This window comes from Pygocentrus nattereri, chromosome 13, assembly GCF_015220715.1.
Source record: "Pygocentrus nattereri isolate fPygNat1 chromosome 13, fPygNat1.pri, whole genome shotgun sequence".
NCBI classification, from domain to species: domain Eukaryota; kingdom Metazoa; phylum Chordata; class Actinopteri; order Characiformes; family Serrasalmidae; genus Pygocentrus; species Pygocentrus nattereri.
The window spans coordinates 10206654-10233558 of NC_051223.1; the positions used below are offsets into that span (position 1 = coordinate 10206654).

A 26905-nucleotide genomic window follows, 5' to 3' on the forward strand; every position below is an offset into this window, starting at 1 on the left:
CAGTTTAAGAACAATGTTTCTCAACGTGCAATTGCAAGGAATTTAGGGATTTCATCATCTACAGTCCATAATATCATCAAAAGATTCAGAGAATCTGGAGAAATCTCTGCAAGTAAGCGGCAAGGCAGAAAACCAACATTGAATGCCCGTGACCTTCGATCCTTCAGGCGGCACTGCATTAAAACCGACATTATTCTGTAATGGATATTACCACATGGGTTCAGGAACACTTCAGAAAACCACTGTCAGTGAACAGAGTTCGTCGCTCCATCTACAAGTGCAAGTTAAAATACTGCGATGCAAAGCAAAAGCCATATATCAACAACACCCAGAAATGCCGCCGGCTTCTCTGGGCCCGAGCTCATCTGAGATGGACTGACGCAAAGTGGAAAAGTGTCCTGTAGTCTAACGAGTCCACATTTCAAATTGTTTTTGGAAATCATGGACGTCGTGTCCTCTTGGCCAAAGAGGAAAAGGACTGTCCAGATTGTTATCAGTGCAAAGTCCTGCTTATTTCAGCAAGACAATGCCAAGTCACATTCTGCATGTGTTACAACAGCGTGGCTTTGTAGTAAAACAGTATGGGGACTAGACTGGCCTGCCTGCAGTCCAGAACTCCCATTGAAACATGTGGCGCATTATGAAGTACAAAATACAACAACGGAGACCCTGGACTGTTGAGCAACATAAGTTGTACATCAAGCAAGAATGGGAAAGAATTCCACCTACAAAGCTTCAACAATTAGTGTCCTCAATTCCCAAACGCTTATTGAGTGTTGTTAAAAGGAAAGGTGATGTAACACAGTGGTAAACATGCCCCTGTCCTAACTTCTTTGGAACGTGTTGCAGGCATCACATTGAAAATGAATGAATATTTGCAAAAAACAATAAAGTTTATCCATTTAAACATTAAATATCTTGTCTTTGTAGTGTATGCAATTGAATGTAGGTTGAAAAGGATTGAAATCATCATATTCTGTTTTTATTTATGTTTTACACAACGTCCCAACTTCATTGGAATTGGGGTTGTATATATAAATAAATATAAATAAATAAATAAATAAATATATCCCTTCCTGGATCGCGGCCTTGTCGTGGAGGAAGGAATTGTTTGGTCTAGGGATCTTCAGAGCTCAGTTGTCAAAAGCAGTATGCTGCTGGTAGGGTACCCTGCCCGGGAAAGGGTCACTGGGACCTACCCCTGGAGCCAGGCCTAGGGGTAGTGTTCCACGGTGGCCGGGCAGCCAACACAACCCGGCCACGCTCAGCCCGAAGAGGCAACATGGGGAGGCCATGTGGGCCCACCACCCGCATTTCCAGCATGGGGGAGCGTTGCAGTGCCATATTGGCAGTGGGAGATTGCAGGGAGGCCCTTGGTGGCCTAGGTCCCTGCGGCAGAAACTGGCTCTCCATACATGGAATGTAACCTCACCGGGGGGGGAAGGAGCCAGAACTTGTGCAGGAGATTGAGAGGTACAAACTAGATATAGTTGGGCTCACCTCCACCCACAGTGTCCTGGGTATGGGTTGGCTACCCTCCTACTCAGGGGTTGCACAGGGTGACAGACACCAGGTGGGTGTTGGGATGTTCACAAGTCCCTGGCTGGTGACCATACAGTTGGAGTTTGCCCCGGTGGACGAGAGGGTCGCCTCAGTGCGAATTAAAATTGCAGAGAGGAAAACTTTGACTGTTGTCTGTGCTTATGCACCAAACAACAGGTCAGAGTATTCTGCCTTCTTGGAGTGAGTGGACGGGGTTCTGGAAAGGGTCCCTCCTACAGACTCCATAGTCTTACTGGGGGACTTCAATGCTAATGTTGGCAATGACTGGGAGACCTGGAGAGGCGTGATTGGGAATAACGGCCTGCCTGATCTAAACCCGAATGGTGAATTGTTATTGGACTTCTGTGCCAGGAATGGATTGTCCATAATGAACACCAAGTTCAAACACAAGGATATTCATAAGTGTACATGGTACCAGAGCTCCTCAGGTCAAAGGTCAATGATCGACTTTGTTGTCGTTTCATCTGACTTGGGACCATATGTTCTGGACACGAGGGTGAAGAGAGGTGCTGAGCTCTTAACTGATCACCATGTGGTGGTGAGTTGGATCAGATGGCAGGGAAGACTGATGGTCAGAACTGGTAGGCCCAAGCGAACAGTGAGGGTGTCCTGGGAACAACTGTCGGAGGCCCCTATTCAGAATGATTTCAACTCCCACGTCCGGGAGAGCTTTTCTCATGTCCTGGAGGAAGAAGGGAACGTGGAGTCTGAATGGACCCTGTTCAAAACCTCCATTGTGGAAGCTGCCAGGTGTAGCTGTGGCCAAAAGCTTGTGGGTGCCTGTGGGGGCGGTAACCCAAGAACCTCCTGGTGGACACCGGTGGTGAGGGAGGCTGTCAAGCTGAAAAAAGGTCTTTAGGGAGTGGTTGGCCCAAAGGACTCCCGATTCAGCAGATAGGTACCGAAAGGGTAAAAAGGTGGCAGCTGCAATGGTGGCAGAAGCAAAATCCAGGGCATGGGAGTAGTTTGGTGAGGACATGGAAAAAGACTTTTGTTCAGCCTCAAAGAGGATCTGGACAACTGTCTGGTGACTCAGGAGTGGTTGGGGTGGCTGCGCCCAAGCTGTATTCAGCAAGGGTGGAGAAATTCTGACTTCAAATGAGGACCTTGTCGGTCGGTGGAAGGAGCACTTTGAGGAACTCCTCAATCCGGGAGATGTGGCTCCCTCACGGTAGTCAGGACCAGGGGCTCCTGGGGTGTCAAGTTCCATTTCCCTGGTGGAGGTCACTGATGTAGTTGGTAAGCGCCTCAGTGGCAAGGCACTGAGGGTGGATAGCGTTGGACTCCACCAGGGTTGTGCCCCGTCTCCTGTTCGTGATATTCATGGACAGAGTGTGAGGGTGTAGCCAGGGTAAGAAGGGCATTATGTGTAGAGGCCGGAGGGTGGTGTCTCTGGTATTTGCAGATGATGTTGTTCTTATGGCTGAATCACATGGATGCCTCCAACGCTCGCTGGAGCAGTTTGCAGCTGACTGTGAAGCGGTTGTAATGTGGATCAGCACCTCCAAGTCTGAGGCCATGGTCTTAGCCCGGAAAAGGATGGCATGCCCACTCCAGGAAAGGGGAAAGGACCTGCCCCAGGTGGAGGAGTTTAAGTATCTTGGGGTTTTGTTCACAAGTGACAGGAAGAGGGATCGTGAGATCAGCCGCAGTGGGACAGGCAGCAGCAGTATCTGTTTACTGGTCAATCTACATCCCGACCCTCACCTATGGTCATGAGCTGTGGGTAATGACTGAAAGAACGAGATCGCGAATACAAGTGGCAGGAAATTAGCTTTCTTCGTTGGGTGGCCGGCTACACGTTATTTGATAGAGTGAGGAGCTCAGTCATCCAGGAGGAGCTCAGAGTAGAGCCGCTACTCCTCCGCATTGAGAGGAGCCAGCTGAGGTGGTTCGGGCATCTGATCTGGATGCCCCCAGGACGCCTCCCGGTGGGGGTGTTCCAGGCATGGCCTACCGGGACAAGACCCCAGGGTCGTCCTAGGACCCGCTGGAGGATTTATATATCCAAGTTGGAATGGGTTGGCTTGGGGTCCCCGGAAATGAGCTGGAGGATATTGTGGGGGACAGGGTCATCTGGGATTCTCTGCTCTCTCAACCGCCACCACGACCCTATCTGGACTAGCGGTCAACGATGATGATGATTTTATATGTATATATATAAAATCATCATCATCGTTGATGATGTATACAATGTTTATATATATATATATATATATATATAAACATTGTATACATTTTGTTTATTCAAATATTAACACTTTTCTCAGCAAATAAACACAAACTACACAAATAAATTGATTTTGAAAATGTGTCTTGGGTGCCTAAGACTTTCACACAGTACTGTATGTGACATCACAAAAAAAATTTCAACATTTTGCACACTTTACACTACACAATAAAAATTCTGATCCAAATTCAGATTCTGAGGCGTCAACATTTGGGGCAGGTGAATCGGTTCACAAAGGAAGGAGTGATTCAAAAGAACCGACTCTGAGCCGCTGAGACACTCGGAGCTCCGCTTTCCGTTTTCCGCTCGGCTCCCGCCCCGCTCCGCCATCACACCCACAAAAAATCGGACTGAATAGAGAGAGAGAAAAGAAATGGAGATGCTGGTGTTGGACAGAAGCGAGTCAAACGAATGACACCAACGTAATGAGCAGAAGTGCTGAGGATGGGAGCTGGAGCGGAGGGAAGCCGGGCGCTCTGAAGCGGTTCAGCCGTTTTTCATTGAGGATCAGCTGATGGTGTCTCCTTAGCTACGGCCAGCGCCGCTTTTAGTCCGAAAAAACACCCATATATCCAGCTGCCAGTCTCTATTCGGGCCAAGAACAGCATCAAATGACGAAAATCCATGGCTCTCCCTTCAAAAGTGGCTAGTTGGTGTTGAGAGAAGACGGAGAAAAGGAAGAAAGGACCGGATTTTTGCTCGCCAGGCCGAAGCGTTAGCTAGCACTAGCTAGCTACGGTGGAGCCTGTAAACCACGGTGAGAAAAAGACGCTAAAATACAAACGCACATCGCCTCTTAAACGATAAACCCAGCCAGATAACCATTTAAACATCTTAACGTCTTAACGCCACGGTTCATTTTCCTGGGGTCTGAGAAGCTGCGGTGTAAGTGTTCCGATTCAATGTCCAACGATTTTCCGAGGCTGAAGTTAGCTTCCTATTCTAATTTCCCGTTCCACCTTAAACGGTGCAGCAGTTCCATTCTGGCGCTTCAGGCGCCAGAATGGAACTGCTGCACCGTTTAAGGTGGAACGGGAAATTAGACTAGCAAGCTAACTCGTTTGTTGTGTTTTTGCGAGACGTCGGTTTAGCTATCTTAGTTGGAAATTTTCACATAATAATCTGACAGAAAGCCAGTTTATAGCCTCTTTGGTGACATATAACGATTTCTAGGTGAAATTTATCCGTCTTTAGTTGCAAATTTACCGTTAATATTGAGTGAAATTATGATAGCTTAGCAAGCAGCTGGCCTCGTTTTTATTATGCGAGTGAGACCGCTGACAGAAACCCAAACGATTGCTGCATATTATCTCGATTTAACACATGTTGTTGGCTAAACTGTGTGTAATACGAGATTTTGGTTGCATTTCGGGTTTAAAACCATTTTTATGTGCTGGCGTTGTGTTGTTTTTCGCTTCCCTTTTCTTTCTCAACACTGTCAGCATCCATCCACGCATCACTGGACTTCGTCGTTTTCTGTTGTTGTCTTGTTTTTAGTGATAGTCCAGTCCAAAAACCCTGCAATTATGCTTATTTATTAGATATAAGAACAGGGACTACATCTAAGATTAAATCACGTTCGCAGTTTTATAAATTTACCTCAGCATCTGGTAACGTGACTGCAACAGTCATAATTTTTATCCAGAGTTTTATTCTTTAAATTGCTTTGTTTGCACTCTTTCTTGTACAGTGCTTGGTTACAATGGGCAAAACCATCCAATGCAAGTTTAGCTTTCTTTAGCTTGTTCTTGATTTATATTTATTACAGGGGAATTCCACCAGATTTCCAAAATTTCTGAATAATTCAGTCCTGGAGATGTAAAGTCATCCACAGTGGTTCGGTGTGCTTTCTTTACAGTGGTGGTGATAGGAACCGGGAGGCATCGTTTCTGCAACACGAATATAGCTGTTTTATTTATCCAGAACCAGCAGTGAACCTACACGTGTCTTCTGAGGTTCATTTGGAGTGTTGATGAGTGGAAAATCTGAAGAAATATGTTTCTTTGGGTGCTGTTTTGCTTTATGAAGTCCAGTATGTGCCCCTTCCCAATGAATCGAGTAAAATAAATGGGTTATAATAAATTTTAAGCCACAACTTTGGCAAAAAAACAATGTTTTAGAGATGTCAGGCAGTGAATTCATAACCATGTCGTGTTAGTAGCTTTCTGTGAGGGAACTTTTAGAGGTTGACATCTGGTTCCTATCTGTGTATCTAGAACGGAGCATTTCACACCAAATCAAACCACCCTGAAAGACTGTTTTCATCTTGACCACTTCATTATGTTAAATGAAAACCTACAGTGGACTTGATATTCTGTTATGGTTAAATGTTTTGATGTGCAGTACATAGAGTTCTGGTCCAATGAGATCTATCGGACTTGTTTTGCCCCTTTTTTGAATCTGTTTAATGGACAGCCGCACTGTGAGGCCACCAGATCTCCCCAGCATCACTTCGATTGTGCAATCTCTCGTGCCGGACGCTGAGTTCGATGTGGGGCACGTGCCACCCTCCTCATGTGTATTTGGCAGTGTCTTGTTTGATGTGGATGACTGGAGTTTCTATTATTGGTTGTAGGAATCAATTATTCATAATTTGTTGTAGGAATATAGGTCCCTTTTTTCCCTATTAGCACGGCACATGTGAAAGCGGTGCTACATCCTAGATTCTCCAGCGGGCTAGAGGATCGCAAGCTAGTTCTCCAGGAAAATAATACATTTAAATGAGCACATGTGGCATTAAATTTTTCATACTGTCTGTCATTCCTTGACTAAGAATTGGAACAGTCGTTCAGGTTGGTTTGATGCGAGATGCTCTGTTTTAGGGAAACTGACAGACTCTACCACTGTGGTGGTGACAGGAGCCAGATGTCTGATGCATTTAAAGCCTCAGTTTTAGTGTATAATGCATTTTTCTAAAGCCATTAATTGTGGAGAGGTACATAGTCCCAAATAACCCCCAAAGGCTCAGAAGAGACGTGTAGATGCTGGATAGTAAATAAAATGTCTATATTTGCGTTGTGGTCATGTCAGTACCCTGGTTCCTATCACCACCATTGTGAAGACATCCCTACAATGGCCTGTAGTTCTGTAAAATAATTTCTACAAAGATCCCCTTCACACCAGAATGCTCTAAATGACTTTGTTTACATCGCTCCGACTGAATAGTGCAGATGTTTTGGGAAAATTGGTGGAATTCGCCTTTAAGGGAACAGTTTGTTCTCTCAACAAGTGTTACTGTAATTAGGCGTGAGAGAGGTTTTATATGGCTGTCGTCCTGAGCTGTCTACTTATGTGGTTATGCATGGCTGTCTAACAATAGTGCTTTGCTTTTAAGCGTTTTCATCATGCATCTCTCTCTCTCTCTCTCTCTCGCTCTCTCGCTCTCTTTCTTTGTGTGTGTGTGTGTGTGTGAGAAAAGGCGCTGGCCATGCCGTCGAGTGTGCGGGCAGGGAGTTTGAAGGACCCGGAGGTGGCTGAGCTCTTCTACAGGGAGGACCCGGAAAAACTCTTCACTGACCTGCGTGAGATCGGCCATGGCAGCTTCGGAGCCGTCTACTTTGTAAGTGCAGCTGATGGGGCAGCATAGGCCCCACCCACATGTATCATGGATGTTTGGATGTCGAAAAAAATTTTTTTAGTCATTTAGGTCACTAAAAATGCAGCTTTTGGAAAACTTTCTGCAGAAGAGCCCCACAATTATTACGTAATCACCTGATTGCAGTTATTTGACCTGACCAGTTATTCAACACAGTCGTAAGCTTTAATAATCATATTGCAGTTGTCGGAAGAAAACGCCTCTCCATTTTGGACGTTTTTGTCGTTTTTGACGTAATTATAAAATCTCTGTTGGCCTTTACGCTGTATGTGGTTTTAATGATGGATGGATTAAAGAAACGACCAAAAATTACTTGGAAAGACGTCTGGTTCCATTGACTTGCATTAACAGTAAGGTTAATGCAAGGTTTCCATTTTGGTGATGCGAGGTTTTCTTCCAACAACAGCGATATGTTTATGTTGCAGCAATCAGTCTGAATTGGGTGCATTTTCATTCTTTAGACAAATTCATTTAAATAAACACAGAAATGCGAGCCTTGGGTACTACTGAAACAACGAAGGTAGTAATTTGGGGATGGTGCAGTAGCGCTCCTAGAGGGCGAAAGATGAGTAATGTTTTTTGTGTTTGAGCATGAGCTATTTTTTCTCTTGTCGGCTGTCAACAGAAAATTTAGCTGATTTTGGCTTGTGCTCTACCAACTGCATACAAATGAAACAAATTGCAATTATTCATCAGCTCAAATTTCATCATCGTGACGGTCCTTCTGCAGAGTTGACCATTTAAAATCTCCATTTTAAAGTGTGTTTTCCTGAGGAAAAGACATATATTGTTTTTGGAATCACTGACCTCATGGCCACCGCTCTGTGCATGCATCACTTTGCACATCTCCGTAAATGATGACCGGACAGTTTCTGAGTGGACAGTAATCTCGAAATTTTTTTTTTTTTTTTTTTTTTTTTACAGAAATTTAGCTTTTTATTATACGATTATGTATGTGTGTAGGAGTATTCTTTTAAAGGGCCCATATTTTATTTTAATTTTATTTCCCATTTTGCAACCTCTCTGGTCTCTCACTCTTTTCTTATTGGCCTTGTTTTTTGCATCACTCAAAAGGCAGTCCAGCTTGAATCACAACTTCAGTGTGAGGCGGGTTCTGCTGATCGACTGCATGTAAACGGGTTGTATTCTCTGACGGTGCTGCAACTAACGATTATTGTCATTGTCGGTTAATCTGTCGGTTAATTCTTCGATTAACCAATTAGTCGTTTGTTCTGTAAACTGTCAGGAAAATGCTGATCAATGCCCAAGATGATTTTCTTTTCTTGTCCAAATCCCAAAGTTATTCAGTTTGGTGTCACAGAGGAGTAAAGAAACCAGACAATATTAAAGCGTAAGAAGCTAGAATAAGGGAATTTTATTTATTCATTTATTTATTTTTAAATTATTCGAACTGATTTATCAATTACCAAAATAGTTGGCAATTACTTTAATAGTCGACGACTAATCGATTAATTGTTGCAACTGTATTCTGTGACTTCTCAAACAGTGAATTCTGACCTGTTTTTCAGTTTAGGAGGGTGAGTGGTACATTTGGAAACATTTAAGACTTTTTATACATTGCATTAACTCTTACTTCCAAAAGGCATGTGCGCCCCTTAATAGTTTAAGACATGGTCATGGCATCGTGTCCAGTAGGGATCACAAACGTCTTTTTGTTTGACATATAATGGTAGTGCACTTCACGGGGAGTAGGGAGCCCTCTGGGATTTGGGATTGAGCCATTCTTCATAAAATGCTCCATGTGTTGCACAACAAATTCTCGTAGAACTATTCTTGAGACATTTGATGTCATATTTTATCGCCACCTACGGGGCTGGCATACTTGCAAGAGCTTTCTTAACCCTCTACTGCACACGTTATGAGAGCAATTTAAAAAATAGATCTGATTCACTGTTCTTGCATAAAATTGACCTGTTTATTCAAATAATTTTAAGTAGTAATTTGTGCAGGGGACCTTTTGGAGTATGTTGCCTTAAGGCGACACTGTGCGAAAATGGGGCGAAATAGATCCGTGTTCACTGAAGTGGTGGGATCTGGCTTGTGATTGGCTAAATCTATACCACTGTCGCATAGTGTTGCATCTAGGCAACAAACATATTTCTGCAAATTCACAAAACTGAAAAATGATACTGAATGTTAAAAGGAGGTTTGAAAGTGCCCACAAAGAGAGAGAATAACCAACTAGATGTGCATTTCCTGAAGGAACTGCAAGAGAGCTTGAAAAGAGCTGTGTGTTTCTGTGTAGGTGTGTACTGCAGTAACACTGACGTGGTGGTGTGTTAGTGTGTGTTGTGCTGGTGTGAATGGATCAGACACAGCATAGCTGCTGGAGTTTTTAAACACTGTGTCCACTCACTGTCCACTCTATTAGACGCAGCTTCGTTGTTGATCCACCCTGTAGATGTAAAGTCAGAGCTCATTGTCTTGCTGTTACAGTATGAGCTAATCATCCTATTCTCAGTCCAGCAGCAACACTGAGGTGTTTAAAAACTCCAGCAGCACTGCTGTGTCCGATCCACTCAGACCAGCACAACACACACTAACACACCACCACCACGTCAGTGTTACTGCAGTGCTGAGAATGACCCACCACCCAAATAGTACCTGCTCTGTGAGGGTCCATGGTGGTCCTGACCACTGAAGAACAGGGTAACAAAGTATCAGAGAAACAGATGGACTATGGATACAGTCTAACTGTAGAACTACAAAGTGCACCTATACAGTAAGTGGAGCTGATAAAATGGACAATGAGCATAGAAACAAGGAGGTGGTCATGATGTCGTGTCTGATTGGTGTATACAATATTATTGTAAAGTGAGGTGAATGTTTGTTGCCTTGAGGCAACGTCTTGCAGGAGAGGGTTAAATTATTTTCTGCCTTCTTGTGTGGAAGTAGAGTTCTCCAAAAACTCTGCTGTGCAGGCAAGAACATATTTTTGAAATCAAATGCAATTCAGAAATATCTGTGTATATGTGGGCGAGGCCTGAGAGAAGGAAAATACAGCGAATAGAAATAAAGCAAATAAAACTGTTCTCTTGTTCTCTTTGCAGGCCCATGACATCCGCACCAATGAGGTGGTGGCCATTAAGAAGATGTCCTACAGTGGCAAGCAATCTAACGAGGTGAAAAATTGAGAGGCGTTTAAATGCGCCGTGTCGGTGCAGTTAGGCGTGCTTGCAGAAAGAGCAAAGTAGTGAAGTGAATGCTGGGCCCTTCAGGCCCTTGAGCATGCCAAGAGCTTGGTGCTGGATAGACACGTGACTCGTTTGCATTGTTCTCTTATTCCTGCTGCAGAAGTGGCAGGATATTATCAAAGAGGTGAAGTTCCTCCAGAAGCTGCGGCACCCCAACACTGTGGAGTACAGAGGCTGCTACTTGAAAGAGCACACAGCATGGGTGAGTGAGTGAGTTTGTGTGGGAGAGGCAGAGATTGTGCTGTTCTGAGCGAAGAATGTACTGACCTGGTAGCACCGTTTCCTTTTTATTACAGTATCTCTTCTGCGCTGTCCTCCGCTTGTTGACACACACAAAGCATTTCTCCCCATTGTTCCTAAGGGTGTACTGATAGGAAAATTCTATTGGCTTAAGTTTACCATGACTGATACTGCTGTTTCATTTCTCACACTTAAGTACGATTGTGGATCGTTATGGAAATGAAAGAGCCTCACAGGCTCTTTGTCTCTTTTAACTCGAATCAGTTAACTTCAGCACATCTAAAGATCAGGGCTGGGCAATATGACAGTATTTTAGCTTTATCGTAGTAAATTATGTCACAGTATGCTTTTCTGAGCATATTGTGGTTATCGTCATCATCTGTGCTTATGGTACACTAACTACGTTTCGTTCTATCGTAAGCAAGTGTTTAATTGGATTTAGTGCAGTTTGTAAAACATTGAATAAATTTCACTTGTTACACTCTCACCTGATTATTAACATTATTAACAAACGTTACTCGCCGACGCCCTCTAAAGGCATTAACGTTGCTCACTGCCGCCCTCTAAAGGCAGCAACGTTGCTCGCCGCCGCCCTCTAAAGGCATTAATGTTACTCACGGCTGCCCTCTAAAGATGTTATTAAAGCATTAAATCAACAGATGTCTGCATCCCTAATTCTATTTAACCCCTGTCTTTTTCAGCTGGTGATGGAGTATTGTTTGGGTTCAGCCTCAGATCTGCTAGAAGGTGAGTGAATGAGCTTTTCAGAGCTTTTCTTGAAATAACAAAAAATATGTTGTGGTCATCTGTTCCACTGCCACTGTAGGAGTCAGCTATACTCCAAAACCAGCCAGCTTTCAGATTTCATTTCATTTTTGCAGTTTTTTGCAAATGAAAGATTCGCTTATTTATTTATTTATTTATTTATTTATTTATTTATTTATTTTTGGTAGTAGTGAATTAACTAGTCAGTTTTTCATCGTTGTTCCTGTGTGTGTATATCCACTAGTTTTTCTCCAACTTGCAAGTCTCTGATGAACATGTTAAGCTTCCCTCACCTTTTGAAATGCATGGATAATTGCAAAAATTTGCACTAAAAGATTTACTAGCTAATTTACAGCCATACGGTAACCTATTCTGGCGGATTACAAGATCGTCAGTGAAATGCTAAGCAGCATATTCCCGGTAGCTTTAAAAGGACAATTTTAAGCCTAATTTTAAACGTGTTAGTCTTTGTTAGTCATACAGTCATTTCATGTACATCTTACATCTCTTTACATCTTAACTATTGTGTTGTGCAGAAATTTGGAGAAATCAGAAGAATTTCTCTTTAACACAAGACAGAAGCTTAAAAAACAAATGTCAGTCGTGAGATTTGCAGTGATCTAGATGACGGATTTTGTTGTCCACCTTGTTAGGGATGCTCAGCGAGCGTGTGCAGTGACTTACAGTTGAAATCCTATGATAGTAATACTAGATTGTGTGTTCTTGCATTATACTGAATGTTATGCATTACAGCCGGATTCTATCTGTATGAGTTTCTCACATTGATGTAGGAATGCTGTTACTGTGAGAACCTTCTAAAAATGGGAACTTCTTTTTTTTTTTTTTTTTTTTTTCCCTCTCTTCCTCTTTTCCCTCAGTGCACAAGAAGCCACTGCAGGAAGTGGAAATTGCTGCGATCATCCATGGTGCACTGCAGGGCCTGGTGTACCTCCACTCTCACAACATGATTCACAGGTAGAGACTCAGTCCCTCCAGCTCGTGTTGGTGATGGAGACTAGATTTTTTTCTATTGTAATGTTAGAGGGTCTAATCACCCAGTATAATTTAACACATCATCTTTTTTATCATAACATCATCTTTATTTTTGTTCGGAGGTCCACTTATGATCTTTCATTTTTTATTTATCCCTTATAACTAAACAGGAACATTTTATGAATGTACTGTTAAGACTCATGTATGTAAAACTGATTGGTTGTCCTGTATTGTGCCTTTATTATGCTTGTGGGTATATTTGTTTTTCCATCTGAATTTACATGCAAGTCAAATTATTCAGTAACTGCATGAATTTTTTTTTTGCCCCTCAAATGAATAGAACATGAGTCTTATGATCTATACATATTACTATATGCTTACAATTTATTGCTGAAAGCCAAAAATCTCAGATGCTCTTTGTGTTATTTTATAAAAGTAATGTTACAGAGCAGATCACTGAATAGACGCCATCTGTTTATAGTTTATAGCCCAGATTTGGGGAAAAATGGATCGACTTTCAGTAGAAAAACAAACTGAGTTCAGCTTTTTTATTATAAGGGTTTAAAATGACATCACCATGAATCAGGGGCGGCGCTTCCCAGAATTTGTCAGTCCCTGTTAATTGGTCGTACTAATGACTGTTGTCTATAGTATAAAACAAGCCACTAAATCTTGGTGAGATTTTTGCCAGTACAGAGTTGAAAGGGGTGGTTATTTATCAGCTTACATGATCAACCCAAGAATACATTGTTTATAGTTTTGGCAATAAATAATGTATTTCTTTATTCACGCATCGTTTGTTCTTGAGAAAGATCCTAAGAAAAAGTCAACGTCAGATTCATGACGTGTTCTTAAAGCGCATAACTGTTCTCACCTTTGTGCTCTAGAGTGTGTGTAGATTCTTTTCTTCCCAAGAGCAAATCCCGAATAAGAAAACGCTGGTGAATGTCAGAATCTTCATGAAAATCGTGTGAGTGGGTTTTAGGAAGAAATTTCATTTTAAGAGGAGTTGAGTGAGAGCGAATGTTTTCTTAAACTGTATATGTCAGTTTGGAACCATCACTGATGGCGCTTTCTGTGTAACGTGTCCTCACAGGGACGTGAAGGCTGGAAATATCTTGCTGACGGAGCCGGGCCAGGTCAAACTGGGAGACTTTGGCTCTGCTTCCATCGTCGCCCCCGCCAACTCGTTTGTAGGCACACCCTACTGGTAAGGCACTCAAGATTGTGAGCCATAAACCGCAATAAGACACACATCTTAGTGAATTGTAATGAAGCTTTATAACAAATGCTGCACATCACAACAGCCAAGATGAATTGGCATTAAGAAGTGTACCCCCCAGTGTAACATTGAGAGCGGGTAATAAGTGGTTACATTTACTCAGTTCCATGTATTTTTGATAGATCTGTACTTTCATTCACTTCAAATAAGACTTTTGCTTCTACTCAGGTGCATTACTGAGTAAAGTATTCAGCATTGTATTCAGTTCCGTTTTAGATAACAGATAAGTTAACATTCAGTTCCTATTTCTGTTTTCTGTTTAATTTCATTCTGTTGCTTGTTCTGCTTCACTCATCTCACCTTGGAGCTTTAGCACTTTATTTTAGTACAAAAGGATCCAAAAATAGATTAGACCAGTAACACATCAGGTCCTCTACTGATAAATGCTGGATGTACTAAAGTTCCACTGCAATTCTATAAGTTATTCAGTACCAAAGTAGTTTTGAGCTTTTGTACTTCTACTCAATTTGTTTTTTTGTTTTTTTTTTTGCAAGATACTTGTAGTACGTTCATTATTTCCCTGAAGTAATAATACAGTTACTCGAGTATAGGCTTACTGCACTCTACACACCTATGGTTTGAGACTTTTGAGACTAAAGTAAATTACAGGGTTATGGCTGCAGTGATAAGGGACTACATACAAGACTTTAGCACAATCTCTTTTCTCATTTTTACCCCACCCCTTGTTCTTGAGTGTCACCTTGCCCCCTTTGAAACTGAGTTACAAGGAGTAGACGTTGAAATCTTCCTCTATGAAATGGGAGCCTCAAATAAAGAGCATCTCTTCATTAACAGCTACTAGCGCTGCTCTGTAGGGCGACCCAGCCTGTCTGCAGTGATGGGAGAGGAGGATAATGTTCAGCTCCTCACTGCTGGGCTTTAGTTACATTTAGGGATCATATGCCTTCAAAGAGGGGGGCAATTATTTATTATCACCCACCCCTAATTCTTCAGTGATATGAAGCTGAAGTCAGATGTTCACCAGATTCTTGTTCAAATTTTCTTGTTCCACCTTAAATGGTGCAGTAGTTCTGATGACGCCAGAATGTAACTGCTACACCATTTAAGGTGCAATGGGAAATGTAACTAGCTACGGAGACATTTGTGAACTATTAGGAATTTTTAATGCTTTTTATGAAGAAAAGGTCCATAATGCACTGAAATACCATTAAACTAAGACAATACGATGGTTATTGTAATTCTTCAACATAAAGTTTCTCTTTTTTTGTCATCTCTCTGTTTGGAGTCTCTGAGAAACCTCAGTTTGGAGGGTCATGTAGTCCCAACACTTCACCCCACCCCTCTAGCTCAACAACGAGACACCCCAACCACCCACTTGAACGTGCAAAATGGAGGGTTAAGGCTAAGTGGTAGGGGCGAGGGATGAAATGGGATTGGGCCTTACTTGGCTGAAACAACAGAACCAAGGGTTAACATGTTCTCCATTGTGGGTACAGTAAGACAAACATGAGGTTGTCCCTAATAACATCTTATGTATGTTGTATGTAAATTATATCACATCGTAAAGAATTGTTGACACACATGCTGTCTGAGATAATGTCAGAATGAGCACAGCTATGCATGTTCTTGGTAAACTGCAGACTAATGTAGCCAACAAATCACCCAGTCTGTACAGCGTGACACTGGCGACCTTATTCAGGCAGTCTGTTAACATAATTAATGTACCTGGTGTAGGATGGCTCCAGAGGTGATCTTGGCTATGGATGAGGGCCAATACGACGGGAAAGTGGACGTGTGGTCACTCGGCATCACCTGTATAGAGCTGGGTGAGTAACTAAGTATTTACCTAAGAGTAGACCCATATTGGTTATTATATTGGTTGAACCTTCTCCAGCAAAAAAATGAAGAAATTGTGAAAGTGATGAAGATTAAAATTGATTCATAATTGTTTTGTTTTTTATTTTCTCCACTTTGTTTTGCAATATGTGTTATTAACAGCATTACCATGAATATGTCAAGCCCTAACACTCCTGCTCTCTTGGCAAAAGGGGTTGTATATAGGACCAAAAAATGGTTCTTTGGTTTGTAACACAATGGAACCCTTTTGGTGCTTTATAGAACCCTTTTTAAAAAAGGTTTTCATAGGTTACTTCATGAGATGTTGAGGAAAAGTCCTTTTAGGACACGATCAGATTGATAGGAGACTCTGTAGGTAGAGAAAGCCTGGAGAAGAGCTCCAGCCAGACTGCGCTAAGGTTACTGTAAAGCACAGATGGAGAAATGCTGGTGTTTTTGACTGTCCTTCTTACAGTTGTTACTGTACTGTTGTTTTCAAACGGAAGAGACTGATCCCAGCTTTCTAGACGCTGTGTGGGCAGAACAGACCACATCAGTCTTGTGATTGGTGAGGGTACTGCTTATGTCCACACTACAGGAAATCAGGATCACCCAGTTTGCATCAAAAGATGAGAATTTCGGCAAAATTGGCCGTTTAGTGAGCATCATAAAGTTATTCACAGGACGTGTTTTGTTTGCCTACAAGAGCAACATTAACCTAATTAGAAAGAAAGCGTGGACTTGGGTTTATATATTGTACAGCTATCCAAATACCTTATGGGGGCACTTATAAGAAGACTGTGTAGGTTTTTGGTGTTATGTCCATATTTGTGCTGCCCCAGCAGAGACTGCTTTATGAATGACTGTGTACCCATTTCACCTTTTTTGTGCACATTTGAAGTAAATGAGTGAATCCCCGAAGGAGGATGAGAGCAAGTTGCTGACAAACAACTGTTCAAACGATGTGCAAGAATAAGGCAAAGTGAAAACAATGAGGTTAAGTTGATTCTGCACAAAAAATGTAATCTCTCTCTCTCTCTCTCTCTCTCTCTCTCTCTCTCTCTCTCTCTCTCTCTCTCTCTCTCTCTCTCTCTCTCTCTCTCTCTCTCTCTCTCTCTCTCTCTCTCTCTCTCTCTCTCTCAGCGGAAAGAAAGCCTCCCTTGTTTAACATGAATGCTATGAGTGCCTTATACCACATCGCCCAGAACGAAAGCCCAGTCCTGCAGTCTAATCACTGGTGAGACATCAGCTCCTCCAGCTATCACTTATTCATTATTCCCATATCTGTTCTAGTGCTGGGAGATACTGATAAAGCATACAATCGTGGTAATTCCAGTAACTGTCTCAGTATTAGAAATAACAGAGCTAATGAGCCGTGCTTCCTTAGTTGTGCTAGTTGAGTACTATGTTGTGCTAAAAGAACGTCTCACAAACCTGGCGGAGCTTGTTTTGATTATATAAATGAAGTTATAACTTGTTCTGCTTCTGTTCCATGTTTTTGTAAGTGACTCTGTATCAGGAATTGCCAGAAAACAAATGTGTTGTCTTATAAACAGTATGAAATAATGTACAACGCTTAATATGACCAAACACATGAAGTAATACATTTACTTTTTTTCTACTTTTGGTCCTAAAAAACTGTTCACATTATTGTGAATGTAAACTGGACAGATTTCCAGAAAGAAAACATAATGTTTATTTAAAGGACCCATAGAAAACCCTCTTATGTTCCAGTGCAAGTTAATGTAAAGACACTTTATTCCAAGTGATTTTAGAGCATTTCTATTGGTCCATTCATCATGAAATAACATCGTAAAGGACAGCTGGTGTGTTGAACTGATGTAGGAATAAAAAGAAATCATAGTTTTCATTGGACAGCCATGATATGAGTGTTTCAGCTCTGGATGGTTTTTGAATGAGGCACAATACAGGATAGCCAATCAGGACAGAGGTCATTTACATATCAGGCTTAAAGGCACAGTAACATAAATAGCGTGTTTAACAGATGGAGAGGTAGGAACATTGAGATGTAAAAATCAGTTATAACTGTTTTGGTACATAAAGCAGCACAAATGTAAGTTTACCTCAAGGGGAAAAAAGTTAAACACTATAGATGTGAATTAGGATCCATCGAATCTGTAGAAGCAAAGTTTTTTTTTGATGCCAAATGTGGGCCTTTTAATTTGCATGCATTTTGTTTTCCCTCTTTTCCCAGTTAGACCACTTTCTACCTGTTTCTCTCTCTCTCTGGTCCCTGTTCACACCTGATTACCTCACATACGGGCCCTCCAGGTTTTAGCACCTTCCTCTTGCTGTAATGCTCACCAGGCTGTCCTGTGTTTTTCAGGTCAGATTATTTCCGTAACTTTGTGGACTCCTGTCTGCAGAAGATTGCCCAGGACAGACCTACCTCTGACGTGCTGCTGAAGGTGAATTTCATAACTGCATCAAAGCTCTTGTTCCTCTGCGCTTCGCTTTATTGTTCGGCTTCATCAGAATTAGCTACGTTTGTACTTAGCTGTTGACTTCAAGTGAATAACTGAAATATTGCAGACAATTATTAGAATTAGGATCCATCAACTGTGGAAGAGCGAGTTTACAGAGAAATAGTAGGAGGACACAGAAACAGATATGCCTGATCAGTCATACCCACATCAGCCACTTCATTAAGTCAAACCTACGCAGGCTGTCCATTTAGTCAGCCCCACTCACCATATAGTGCCACTTTGTAGTTCTACAGTTACAGACTGTAGTCCATCTGTTTCTCTGATACTTTGTTACCCTGTTCTTCAGTGGTCAGGACCCCAGTGGACCCTCACAGAGCAGGTCCTATTTGGGTGGTGGATCATTCTCAGCACTGCAGTAACACTGACGTGGAGGTGCTAAGATTGTGTGTGTTGTGCTGGTCTGAGTGGATCAGACAATTCAGTGCTGCTAGAGATTTTAACCACCTCAGTATTGCTGCTGGACTGAGAATAGTCCACCAGCCAAAAATATCCAGCCAACAGCATCCTGTGGGCAGCGTCCTGTGACCACTGATGAAGGACTAGTGGATGACCAACACAAACTGTGCAGACTTTATTCTATTTGCACTTAACCTGCTGGACAAATAAATAAATTATCACATTTTTTTTCATACTAGCCTAAGCATATTTCGGTTATATAATCCAATATTTTCTGTTTCTTTTGAGAATTAACACATTCTCTACTTTAAAGCCTGTTAAATTACTTCTACGTTTCAGTTCTTCCTTTTTGTTTTTATGATTGTTGTCCCCTTTAGACGTGGCATCGGTAGCACTTCAGCTACGGTGCTGAAAATACACCATTCAGGATGCATTAAGGGCCAGTGGGTGCAGTGGGCAGTGTTTAAACGTTTCAGCTTTGAGATGTTTAAGAGGGAATTATAATGGGATTAGTTTAAAGATGATGGTCACGTAATTGATGTTGTTTGTAATATTATCAATAGTTTTTCATTTTCAGTTACAAAATCCCAGTGCTTTACACTGGAATATCAGTGAGATGTTAGAAAATAGTAAATAGATAGTAAACATGTGCTGAATGAAAATAGCAGCACAGTTATAAACCACAGTTGATAATGAACCTGAGCAAATATGAATTGAAAAAGCATCTGTTGAGTTTGAGTTTTAATATCAGACACAAAGCTATTGCAGATGCTGTATAAGAAAGTTAACTTCCACCAGCTGAACTGTAAGAGGTTGTAAGCATTTGCAATAAGCCTGAATCAGCCTCTTTGTTGTCTTAAATCAAGTGTCTGGCTATTAGTCTTGTCATTTTTTTTACCTTATAAACTTAATTTCTGTTTAAATTTCATTGTTCAGTAGTTTTCTTAAATGTTTTTTGTTATAACATGCTAATGCTGAAGGTGAAGTTTGATATCTATATAGCAGTTCAATTTGATATATTTTCCAAGTGACCTGAGCAGTCATACAGCCATACTATGAGCAGAACGGTACATCGACGGGTTCTAGGAGTAATCAGCTGTATGCTACAGATGCAGTGGAAAAAGTTCAGGTTTTAAGTAAAACTTTATCATTATATCTTTGTACCAAACGTTTTTGAAAGTACTTGATGAATAAATTTGGCATTCAGAGTAAATGGATTTCTTAGGGCGTTCTGTTCTGGCATTTAAGCAGATTTCTGTAGAGGTCCTGAGTAAAGTATCCTTTCTGCTGTTATTCTGAATCTCTTTCTCCCTCTCTCTGTATGTCTGTCTCTGTCGCCCTCTCTGTCTCTCTGTCTGTCTCTCACTCTCGCTCGGTCTCGCTCTCTCTCCCTCTCCGTCGCTCTCTCGCGCTCTCTCTCTCCCCCTCCGTGTCTATCTCCCTCCGTCTCTTTGTCTAGCATCATTTCCTGTGTCGGGAGCGTCCACTGACTGTGGTGATGGACCTGATCGCACGCACTAAAGACGCCGTGCGAGAGCTGGACAACCTTCAGTACCGCAAAATGAAGAAGATCCTCTTCCAGGAAACACACAATGGCCCTGCTGCCGAGGGCGTGGAGGAAGAGGAGGTAGGTGGGACTACTGAGAAGAACAACCTCCAATAACTAGCAGTTTTTGTCCACAGTTTTAAATGATTGTTGATGGTGCAGGTCTCACACGGAGGACTTGTTAATTAGTGGATTACTTGAGCAGGGGAGTCGGGAGCCACTGGTTTAGTTCAGCTTAGTTTTACAAAACTTAAACATTTTTTTGATACATTTTAAATATACATTAATATTTAATTTGGTTTAATATGATGGGACAGATAGAAAAACTGAGTACAATTCAGCTGCTCTGCACTAAATCCAATTAAATGGGGCAAGTTATGATTACTCTTTTTGGCACAATGAGTGTGTTTACACATTGCAGGTAATTTGATAACTGCGGAAAATCAGATTGTGTCAGTAATCCGATCAACACATTTACATGCACTGTGGTTAATCAGATAATGGGGAAACTCTGAATCTACATGAGTCAGTCAGTCATCGGGTTTCTGCTTTACATCCAGTCAGTAAACTCGCAGAAAGAGACTTGACAAACTCAGTGTAGAACTTGAACTTCATGCTGCCGCTTTTTTTTAAAGACATTGCTCCACTTTACCTGAAAATATGAACATGCATCATCAACTTAAATTCGAAAGAAATCAGAGTAAGAGTTCACAGCAAGGAGAAATCTGGTTACTGAGCTGAAATCTAGCCTCTTCGGATTGCTTAATTAGATTTCTAGGCCTTACTCTGATCTAAGAAATCGGAGTGTGCTGTTTACACTACAATTTGAATAATTAGATAAATGCAGAAATCTGATTATGATCGGATTATTGAGTGCATGTAAACACACTGTGCCGTATTGCCCATCTGTTTTGCTAAACAGCAGAGAAAATTATTTCAGTAGTTGAATTGGTTGAGCTTGCAAAGAAACTAGACCAAATTAGGACTGTGAAAATTGATAGATTGTCTCTTACAATACGAAATCACCTGATGAATGTGCTCTTTTATGTGTATCACAATGTGTATTTTCATTGTTTTCACAATTCATCTTTTTAAAACTCAATTAAAAGGCATAATAATTGGTAGACTGCTGATGTATTATGAGCATTACGGTACTCCAGAGTGTATGCCTTGACAATGATTTATGCATAGTGACTAATTTAAAGAGTTTGCCATTAATGTTCTTGTTGTTTGGTCGCAAGTAATTGTTCTAATTATGCGCTCAGCCATATGATGCTGAGCGTACTTATTACCCATTGTTGAGCTGAAGTTTATAAGATTTAGTACTTGACTCTCTCTTATTTTTCGCACCATCCTGCATTTGATTGGTTATTTGACATTCTTGTTAGTATATTTGACACTTTATGCTGCTACATTTGTTGAAATTGCAGTAAACTGTGTGCTTAAGCCTAAATGTAGCATCTCTCTGAGCTGCAGAAGTGATCACTTGTGAATGCATTGTTATTTCACACTATTATGGTCCACCTAGTTTGCTTAGTGGGTGATGTTGGGCTTTATTAATTCCCCTCTTTGTTTAACTCTTGACCCGCAGGACGTGGAGCAGTACATGCTGCGGACAGGGACAGTGAACAGCATGGAAAGCTCCCATTCTCTGCCCTCCATGTCCATCAGCGCCAGCTCCCAGAGCTCCTCTGTGAACAGCCTGGCCGACGGATCAGATGACAGCGGGGAGATGGCCATGATGCAGGAGGGCGAACACACGGTCACCTCCAACAGCTCCGTACTGCACAAACCCCTGGTCAGTACCCTAAGGTGTCAAAGAGAGAGAGAAAGGTTACTGGAAGTGTCATTGTAAACATGAACAAGTGCTGACCAGTCCAGTTGACCCTCTAGTCCATATAGTCGGGTCCAAAAGTCTGAGATCACTGGTGAAAATGCCTCTGTTAAATATTTCCTCTTTGTTTTACTTCTCATAACTCTTCTTTGTTTTAGATTTCTCAAAATCCAAAAACTTTTAAATTCCAGGGTTAAATGAAAAAGGAAGTCTCAGAATTTCACTGTGGTTTCAGACCTTTGGATCCCACTGTATATGCAAACTACACTGTGGTAACACCGCATTTTGGGTTCATCATGTGTGAATGAATCCAAAACAGGCTGTCTGGTCATTATTGATCAGAAGCTTTTATGAATCCCATTCTAAATCCATAGGCATTAATATGGAGTTGGTCCCCTTTGCAGCTCTTAACAGTTTTCACTCTTCTGGGAAGCTTCCTACAAATTTTTGGAGAGTGTTTGTGGGGAATTTCTGCTCATTCATCTAGAAGAGCATTTGTGAGGTCAGACACTGATGTTGGACGAGAGGGCCTGGCTCTCAATATCCGTTCTAGTTCATATCAAAGGTGTCTGATGGGGTTGAGGTCAGGGCCTCTGTGAGGGTCAGTCAAGCTCTTCCACACCACACTCACCCAGCCAGGCCTTTTTGGAGCTTCTTTGGTCACTGGGGCTCAGTCATGCTGGAACGTGAGAGGTTCTTCCCCAAACTGTTCCCACAAAGTTAGAAGTGTACAACTGCCCAAAATGTCTTGTTCTGCTGTGTCATTAAGATTTCCCTTTACTGGAACTAAGGGTTCTAGGCCAATCCCAGAAAAACAACCCCACATCTGGCTGATTCATCACTCACAGAATACATTTCCACTGAGTCCAGTGGCGCTGCTTTACACCCCTCCATCCGATGCTTGGCATTGTGCATTTTTACCCTAGGCTTGTGTGCAGCTGCTCAGCTGTGGAAACCCATTTTGTGACTCTCCTAACATGCAGTTCTTTTGCTGATGTTGCTTCCAGAGGCAGTTTGGAACTCTTTAGTCAGTAATTGAACAGATGATGGACACTGTGCTCTTCAGCGCTCTGTGGTCTGCTGCTTTGTGGCTGAGCTGTTGTTGCTGCTAGATGCTTCCATTTCATTATAATAGCACTTATGGTTGTCTAGGGCAGAAATTTCACAAACTGACTTGTGACACAGGCGTCCTATGACAGTGCCATGTTTAAAGTCACTGAGCTCTATAGTGTGACCCTCTACTGCCAATGTTTTGTCTATCGTGCCTGCAAGACTATGAGCTTAATTTTATCCACCTGTTGGCAGTGCATGTGGCTGAAAAGCCTGAATTCAATCATTAGGAGGGTTGTCCCAATATGTTTGTCCATATAGTGTATTAGACTTAATGCAGAAGGATTAAGAGAAGCTGGAAGATGTTAAAGAATCACTGCTGTTTATGCCGAACATACACTTTGAGAGGGATAAAGTAAATTTAGAAAGAAAACTGTTGACTATAAGCCCTTTAACTGTTCATGCTGTCAGTTCCATATGGGAGAAAAGGACTGCATGTTAGATTTCACAGCTTTGTGTGAAATACCCTCAGCATGCTGTATACAGTGCTCCAACACACACGACTCAGCTCTTCAAGAGTTGCGTAACTGCCAGACGAGTTGAATTAGGTGTGTTAGAGCAGAAACACGATTTTGTACATTGTGTACCAAAAAAAAACACATTCCTGTCGCTGGCATTGCCTTACTCTGCAGCTTTCACTTCTCTACTGTTCTAGGCTTGTGTGATTCTGTGCAGTTCACCTTTGTCTGAGTGTGCCCACTACCCATAGCCGATTGATAACAATATACAGGGGAACGTGGTTCGTGGTGGGAGGTGAGCGAGAGCCCTTTTACCAAAAAAAGAAGCTTGTCTGAGCTGGTTTCCAGCGCGGATGAGAGAAAGGTGGTAGAAATATTGTTGAGAGGCCACCGTTAAGATTTACAGCACTTTTTGTCCAGTAAACCGTATCAGCATGGCAAGTAATGTAACACTGCACACTCTCAAATGATGGTTCTTCAAGGGTTCTTTAGTAAAGAAAATGGGTCGGTCCATCATGAAGTGGTCCTTCAGATTGATGGAGAATGTGTTGTAGATGATTCTGAATAGGACCTTTTTGAAAAGGGTTCTATGTAGGACCAAAAAGGGTTCTTGTATTTTTACAAGCTTGACGTCATAATAAAAAACTATTTGGGTCCTATATAGAACCCTTTTCAGAAAAAAAGGCTCCATTTAGAACCTTTTTCAAAAACATTCTATATGGCACCAAAAAGGGTTATTCATGTTCACAGAGAATAAATGGCTCTATACAGAAAGTTTTTTTCCCAAGGGTTCCGCATAGCACCCAAAAGGGTTCTTTTATTGTTAGGATGTCAAGCTTGTAACAATAGAAGAACCCTTTTGGATGCAATGTAGAACCTTTAAAAAAGGTTCTGTGTAGAGCCATCTATAGCACATTCTCCATCAGCATAAAGAACCGTTTTGGTGCTATATAGAACCCTATCAAAAAGATTCTACTCAGGCTGGGATTTATTACATTTTCTTTTAGTTTTGCACAACTTTGAACCATACCGCCTATCAGTTTCATGCTTCACAAGGAAAGTTTTATCAGTTTAGCAAGCATGACTACAGCCCAAAACGAGGTGCTGGTTAGCCCAGCTGTAGAATGTGTGGAACAGTGTATCAGGACTGATGTAGGACATGGACCACACATTAAACGGAAAGATTACGAGATGTATACACCCTTCATTTGGGCACTAAAAGCTGCAGGTGTTTTGTTGTCTGACATTTAAATTGTCCATCTCAATAGCTGACAGCCGTTATGATTGGTACAGTCTGTCCTGATACTGCTATCGTTTGACTCAAGCCTGTCCTGCTTTTTTTTTCCGTTGTCCAGAGCCATGACAACATCTACGATGACCCCTACCAGCCGGAGGTGGACTCTCAGCAACAGGGCCCGTCCAGCGGAGGCGGTGGCCGCCGGCGCCGCGGCAGAGACCACTTTGCCACCATCCGGACAGCCTCGCTGGTGACGCGTCAGATCCAGGAGCATGAGCAGGGCTCAGCGCTGCGGGAGCAGATGTCTGGCTACAAGCGCATGAGGCGGCAGCACCAGAAGCAGTTGATGGCGCTGGAGAACAAGCTGAAGGCCGAGATGGATGAACACCAGCTGCGGTTGGACAAGGAGCTGGAGACGCAGAGGAACAACTTCGCCAGCGAGAGCGACAAGCTCGGAAAGAAGCACCAGGCTATACTGGAGAAAGAGGTGAGGAAGCAGAGGGGAAGGAGGGACAGAGGGAGAAGATTATCTAGGGTTCGGCAACATGCAGCTCCACAGCAAAACTAGATTTTTAGGTAAAAATAATAGTCCTATTTTGTGGTAAAATAAAGTTCTGCTGATCATTCAAAACAGTTTAACAGTAAATAACTCCAGTGTTTAAGACCAATGTAGAACTGCTGATTCACCCTTTAACCCTGAAGGTTGGCACGCAGACTGCTGGTCACCATAGCGACACAGACAAGTCATACCGAGCTAGCAGCTAATGACAAGGCAAAGAGAGAGATTTAAGACGTAAATAATAATTTGATACAAATGGACTAAATTGCTTTTATAATGACTCCAGCTGGCTTCCTGATTTGTTTAATCTGCAAAGAGAACCTGACAAACACTAAAAAGCCATGAAGCTGAAGTCTGTTTCTCATTCGCCAGTTTCTTGTTCAGATGGTCCCATTCCATCTCCATTTAAGGTGGAACGGGAAAATTCAAGCAAGAAGCTGGCGAATGAGAAACAAACTTTAGCCTCATAAAAAGTAGAATGTTGAGACATTTTACAAGAACTCTACTTTGGTGGGAAAGTTTCCTGCTGGAGATGCGAGAAAAGCAGTTAAAGATGAACCAAAGCTTAAAGCAGAGCAAAGTAAACTTGCGTTATCTTTTAGTTTAGATTTTTTTGGCCATTTATTTTATATTTTTTGAGACATATTTACAGTCGAGATGGTAAAATGGACATAAAATGTTAGGGCTCCCAAGGTGGATCGTTTTTTTTGTTCAAAGGACAAAATGGCTCATCTTATCTATTCGGTTGTTGACCACTGCCCTAAATAAAGTAGAATGATCACTGAATCATGTAACAGTATAATAGTATAACAATTGAAATGAATGAAGTGATTCTGTAAATGGTTTCGAAGCAGCCGATCAGTTGAACAACATGCAAATTCAGCCTTCAGTCTGACCGTCACAGCTGCCCAACAACACACCGAAAATAATCCCTCTGTGGTTTAACTCCTGCTTTGTGGTTACAGGGAATAAATACCGTTTGGTGAAGTTACTTCACATTATGCATTTATGATTAGACTATATCAGATACTGGATGTTGACCAAAAATTTACTTTTTATCTCAGCAAATTATCATAATACCTGTTTTCATCTGTCACTTAGACTTGTACGTGAACACAAAAGCTAGTTCCCCCATCTTGAGGTCTTTTTTGTTCTACGATCATTCAGTTTTTACTCTCTCGCCAACTCTAGACCAAGGGTGCTTCAACAGAGGAGAAGAAGTTTCAGCAGCACATCTTGGCCCAGCAGAAGAAGGAGCTTACGACCCTGCTAGACTCTCAGAAGCGTCAGTATAGGCAGCGCAAAGAGCAGCTGAAGGAGGTATTCATCTTACAAACCACTTACTGTGTGTATTGTACCGTAAGCTCTCTCTTAAATGTGTGAGCTTTTCACATCCTCTGTTGATGGTGTTGTACTTGTTAAGAGAACTGTCTGACATTAGTGAACCGATGTAAAGTGTGGTGCTCGTTGTTTTAGATTGACAGAAATTATAGAAATGTGATCTCTCTACATCAGGGGTGTCAAACTCAATTGCACAGGGGGCCAAAATTCAAAACACACTTTAGTTTGCGGGCCGAA

At 41.9% G+C, this 26905-nt stretch overlaps 1 protein-coding gene across 2 annotated transcripts in view; it reads left to right on the plus strand.

The window, feature by feature from the left end:
- Positions 1-4054: 4054 nt before the first annotated feature.
- Positions 4055-26905, plus strand: part of taok2b (TAO kinase 2b) — a 47646-nt gene continuing 24795 nt past the window's right edge. For both annotated transcript variants that reach the window (XM_037544056.1, XM_037544057.1), the window contains exons 1-14: positions 4055-4550; positions 7212-7352; positions 10460-10531; positions 10704-10805; positions 11545-11590; positions 12487-12583; positions 13698-13811; positions 15579-15670; positions 16824-16917; positions 18028-18109; positions 20043-20210; positions 21721-21927; positions 24887-25255; positions 26519-26647. In XM_037544056.1, the coding sequence (XP_037399953.1) occupies positions 7221-7352; positions 10460-10531; positions 10704-10805; positions 11545-11590; positions 12487-12583; positions 13698-13811; positions 15579-15670; positions 16824-16917; positions 18028-18109; positions 20043-20210; positions 21721-21927; positions 24887-25255; positions 26519-26647 (1704 nt within the window). In that variant the 5' untranslated portion in view covers positions 4055-4550; positions 7212-7220. The remainder of the gene's footprint in view (positions 4551-7211; positions 7353-10459; positions 10532-10703; positions 10806-11544; positions 11591-12486; positions 12584-13697; positions 13812-15578; positions 15671-16823; positions 16918-18027; positions 18110-20042; positions 20211-21720; positions 21928-24886; positions 25256-26518; positions 26648-26905) is intronic.